Below are 4386 nucleotides of genomic sequence, written 5' to 3' on the forward strand. Positions count from 1 at the left end.
GGTGAAGATACGCTCTCCTCTTGAAAGCTTGCAGGTCGTATCCGTCCGGAAACACCGCAGACGACAGTCCATTCCACAGTTTGGTTTCTAGAGAAACGTACTGTTGTGGACTGCCAACCATCTAATTATTGTGTTGGATTTGGTTAATAGCTAACGCCCGTATTCACAAACGATGCTTGCTTAAGTTAAGCAGCAAATCGAACGCACAGCGTTGAATAGAGCTCTGGGATTGGCTCATGTGTCACCCTGTGCATCCACGCGCACTATGGGACCTCATTGTAATGTTTGTGAATACGGGCGTAACTGTAATTCGTTACTTTTTCTCGTAGTTTTTAAAGTTTTTAAAGCTTTTGAGTGTTATGTGTCACACGTCATGTTTTCTACGTTTTCATCATAGATCAGTAAACATTAGTTTCTCGAAAACATAAAAAGTAAATCTTGTAATAATGCCTTTTTTCTTATGTCGCACGTCCTCTAAAAAACTGTCATAACACAGAAAAAGTGTGATTTTAGTTATAAATGTAGTTTTATTCCGCTTTCGATTTCCTATCGATGGAAAAAACAGCCGTATCTGTGGTATGAAAAAAAGATACTAGATGGCGCAAGTGTCAGTTTTCACGGGAGCAGGAATTTGCATGACTCACTCATGAACAGTGTCGTATAGATACTTGCGACGAGTGGACGTGTATTAGTGATCGTGAAAACTGTCATAACCTGTCTTGGGGCTGTATTTTGGGTAAGTTAATTTCAAATTGCATAAATAAAATGCGTGCAAAACTGTCATAACACACTACAGTTNCCCTACAAGCATTTAGCCTAGTTATTTATTAATCAGTCTTAAGACATTTTGTACCTTTTAAATCATAGGAAGTATAACTGATAACGAATAAGAAAAAAACACACCTAGCAATTACAAAAAATACATAAAAAATATATTAAACTCAAGTAACAATCTCAGCATTATTTCCCTACCCTCGAAAGGTTGTTCACAATATACCTACCTTAAATCACTTAATAATAAAAATAATAAACAATATTTTGTGGCCACTGCCCAGAATGGATGTAAGGTTGAGTCTCGTGGTACTAAAGAGCTCCTCCTCATAGACATAACCATTAGCCAACAAGTTCGGCGGAGCAGGAAAGCTCTCTCTGCTGCCTAGATTGACTATAAGAAGGCCTATGATTCGGTGCCTCAATCATGGTGGGAGAGGATCTTAGAGTTGTATAAGGTAGATGCAATGAGATCCTTTTTACGCTCATGCTCATACATGGGGCAGTGGACTACAGTCCTTCGGCAGCCAGGTGGTGGTGAGAGGTCTCCTGATCCATTGAACTTCATAAGGATTGAGCGAGGCATTTCCAGGGTGACAGTTTGAGTCCCTTGTGGTTCTGCCTAGCACTGAATCCTCTTCGCACTCTGTTAAAGGATTCAGGGCTTAGTTATCAGCTACGAAGAGGGGGTGAGGTCATTTAGTCACCTGCTCTTCATGGATGATCTCAAGTTGTTCGCAACAAAACGACAAGACCTGGTGAAGTTGCTAAAAACCACACAGGTATTTAGCAACGCCATCAGGATGGAGTTTGGTGTAGACTTTGGTGCGGTCTTACATTTAGACCGGGAAAAGTTGTAAATTCGGAGAATTCACAACTTTTCCCGGTCTAAATCTGAGACAATGACACTCAAATCTCTGTCCGAAACTGAGACCTATAAGTATCTTGGTATGTCAGAATCGTTAGGTATATCGGCAGAAGACATAAAAAAATCGGTGAAAGAACGCTTTTGTAGCCGACTGACACAAGTTCTTAACAGCCTTTTGTCTGGCGGCAACAAAGCAAGCCCAAGTAACATTTTACTCCATTTAACCCACTTTATACTACCGTCGTTTTAAAACAACACATAGGAATAAAAATTATTGGAGAATATGTGGGTACTTTTGTTTTTTTTTATTCATGTTACTTGATAGGTGACAGCTTTGTCGACTTAGTCTGTGTGGCAAATCTTTACGATTCACAAGGTTCTCATTATTATTTACAAGTTAATTCAGCCGTTTTCAACGATGAGTTTATTAAGGTAAGTAATAATAATAAGTTGCATAATTTATTGAGATAATTTATATAAATCGTAATGTTAGTATCGTAAACTACATATAAACATCATATTACGCTGATTCAGAACCATTGGTAAGAAGTTATAATGAAAAATAACTAGTGTTGTTTATAAACGCCACTAGTAAAATGTACTACTTTATCTTTCAAGAAATTATTATTTTATTTTTTTTATTGTAGGACGCAACATCGGGCTCTGAAGCTTCATGAAATCATCGAGGAACTGGAAAATGACGATGATTCTCTAGTGCCAGATTCTCTGATCATATTTCCACCTGAAAATTGTAATGCGGACGTTACGGACGAAGATTCGGGGGATGAAAACATAGTTTTGTTGCATAATTTACCTGGTACACAACTACGAGCCCATGCAGAAATTCACTATGGTTCATCAGATAGTGAGGAGGATGATCTGCCACTACATGAACTGGCAAAACGTCAGCGGATTGACCGTGGTAGTACCAGTGGCATGCAGCAAGACTCTCAAGTACCCACTACTTCAACACAGCCGACAGAACTAACAACTGTTGTCCCTAAAAACAAAAGTTACACTTGGGTATCACGAAACATTCATCCATCGTCGAAAACTTGGGAAGATAAGCAAAGTGTGGCGTTGAAACAAACGCCTCTGTACTATTTCGAATGTCTGTTTGACTGTGAAATTATACATTTATTTGTGGAGTACACTAATCTGTATGCTACTCAGAAAAACAAAGCAGGAAATGTGACAAAAGAAGAGATGAAGTGTTTCTTCGGAATATTGCTATTCAGTGGCTATGTGGTATTACCAAGAAGGCAAATGTATTGGGAAAATGCTTCCGACTGTGGCATGCCCATAATTTTCAATGCTATGTCCAGAGATCGTTTCAACTTTATTATGGACAACTTACATTGTTGTGACAACACAAATTTACAACAAAATGATAAATTTGCCAAGATTCGACCGCTTTTAGATGCATTGAATGCAAAGTTTTTGAATTTTGCGCCTTTCGAGGAAAATCATAGTATAGACGAAGCGATGGTGCCTTACTACGGTGGTCACTCATGTAAGCAATTCATACGTGGGAAACCCATCAGATGGGGATATAAATTTTGGGTGGGTGCTACTCGTTTGGGATATGTCAACTGGTTCGAACCCTATCAAGGACATTCTGGAGAAGTCTTGAGCCAGTACAGAAAACTTGGATTGGGAGTAAGCGTCATTCTGCAGTACGCTGATGTTTTGCGAAAAATCGATCCTCATGCCAACTTTCATCTATTTTTTGACAATTTTTTTTCGTCAATACCTCTAATTGATGAGCTGGGTCAACGAAATTTCAAAGCAACTGGGACCATAAGGGAAAACCGGGTGTCAAAGTGTCCTTTGCCAACCAATAAAGAAATGATAAAGACGGAACGAGGTTCATTTCAATATAAATCGACGAGAGCTGAAGAAATTGTTGTCTGTAAATGGCACGACAACAGTGTTGTCACAGTAGCATCGAATGCTGTCGGAGTTTTCCCAACAAACAAAACAAAACGGTTTTCGCAAAAAGAAAAAAAACATATCCAGGTCGACCAACCGGCTGTTATAAAATTCTATAACGAGAACATGGGGGGCGTCGACAGGTCCGACCAGAATATATCCTTGTATAGAACATCAATAAGAGGCAAGAAATGGTATTTTTCTCTAATTGCGCACTGCCTGGACATGACGCTGCATAATGCATGGCAGCTTTATAAAGCCAACAAAGGTGAACATGACCATCTGAAATTCCGCAGGAGCGTAGCCACCGGAATATTAGAAACATTTAGGAAGAATCAGCGGAAACCTGGCCGTACGTCTGGTGCCTATCTGGAGTCTTCACGGTATGATGGTATCGGCCACATAGTAAAATACCGAGAAGGGCAATTACGCTGCTCTTTTTGCCATAAACATGCCAATTTTTTTTGTAAAAAATGCAATGTTACACTACACCCTAAAAACTGTTTCGAGTCGTATCATAGCACTCCCATGTGATATAATTATTTTGCCATGTTATTACTTATTTTTGTCATAAAAGACAATTAAAATAAAGGATTAAAATGAAACTGTTTTCTTTATGCAATTCATACCTGATAGTAGTGCATTTTACTACTGTTGTTTATAAACGACACCGCTTTTCCGAATTTCCACGAGGGAAATATTTTTTTTTCTTATTTTTCCCATGCTATTTGTCACTTTTTAAGCCTCATATACAAAAATCATTAAGTTTGGACACAGTAAAATCTTTCAGGAGAATCTGGGTTAAGAGTTCAATA

The 4386-nt window shown here is 38.7% G+C and overlaps 1 protein-coding gene across 1 annotated transcript; it reads left to right on the forward strand.

Moving 5' to 3' along the window:
- Positions 1-2057: 2057 nt before the first annotated feature.
- LOC114352120 (piggyBac transposable element-derived protein 3-like) lies at positions 2058-3954 on the forward strand (the record flags this gene model as incomplete). Its single annotated transcript, XM_028303593.1, has 3 exons — positions 2058-2071; positions 2287-3315; positions 3868-3954. Coding segments are annotated over exons 1-3 (1130 nt in total), but the record flags the coding sequence as incomplete, so codon positions are not given.
- Positions 3955-4386: the final 432 nt, after the last annotated feature.

The sequence above is a fragment of the Ostrinia furnacalis genome, unplaced genomic scaffold, assembly GCF_004193835.3.
Source record: "Ostrinia furnacalis isolate ACB-3 unplaced genomic scaffold, ASM419383v2 OfSCF0100, whole genome shotgun sequence".
NCBI classification, from domain to species: domain Eukaryota; kingdom Metazoa; phylum Arthropoda; class Insecta; order Lepidoptera; family Crambidae; genus Ostrinia; species Ostrinia furnacalis.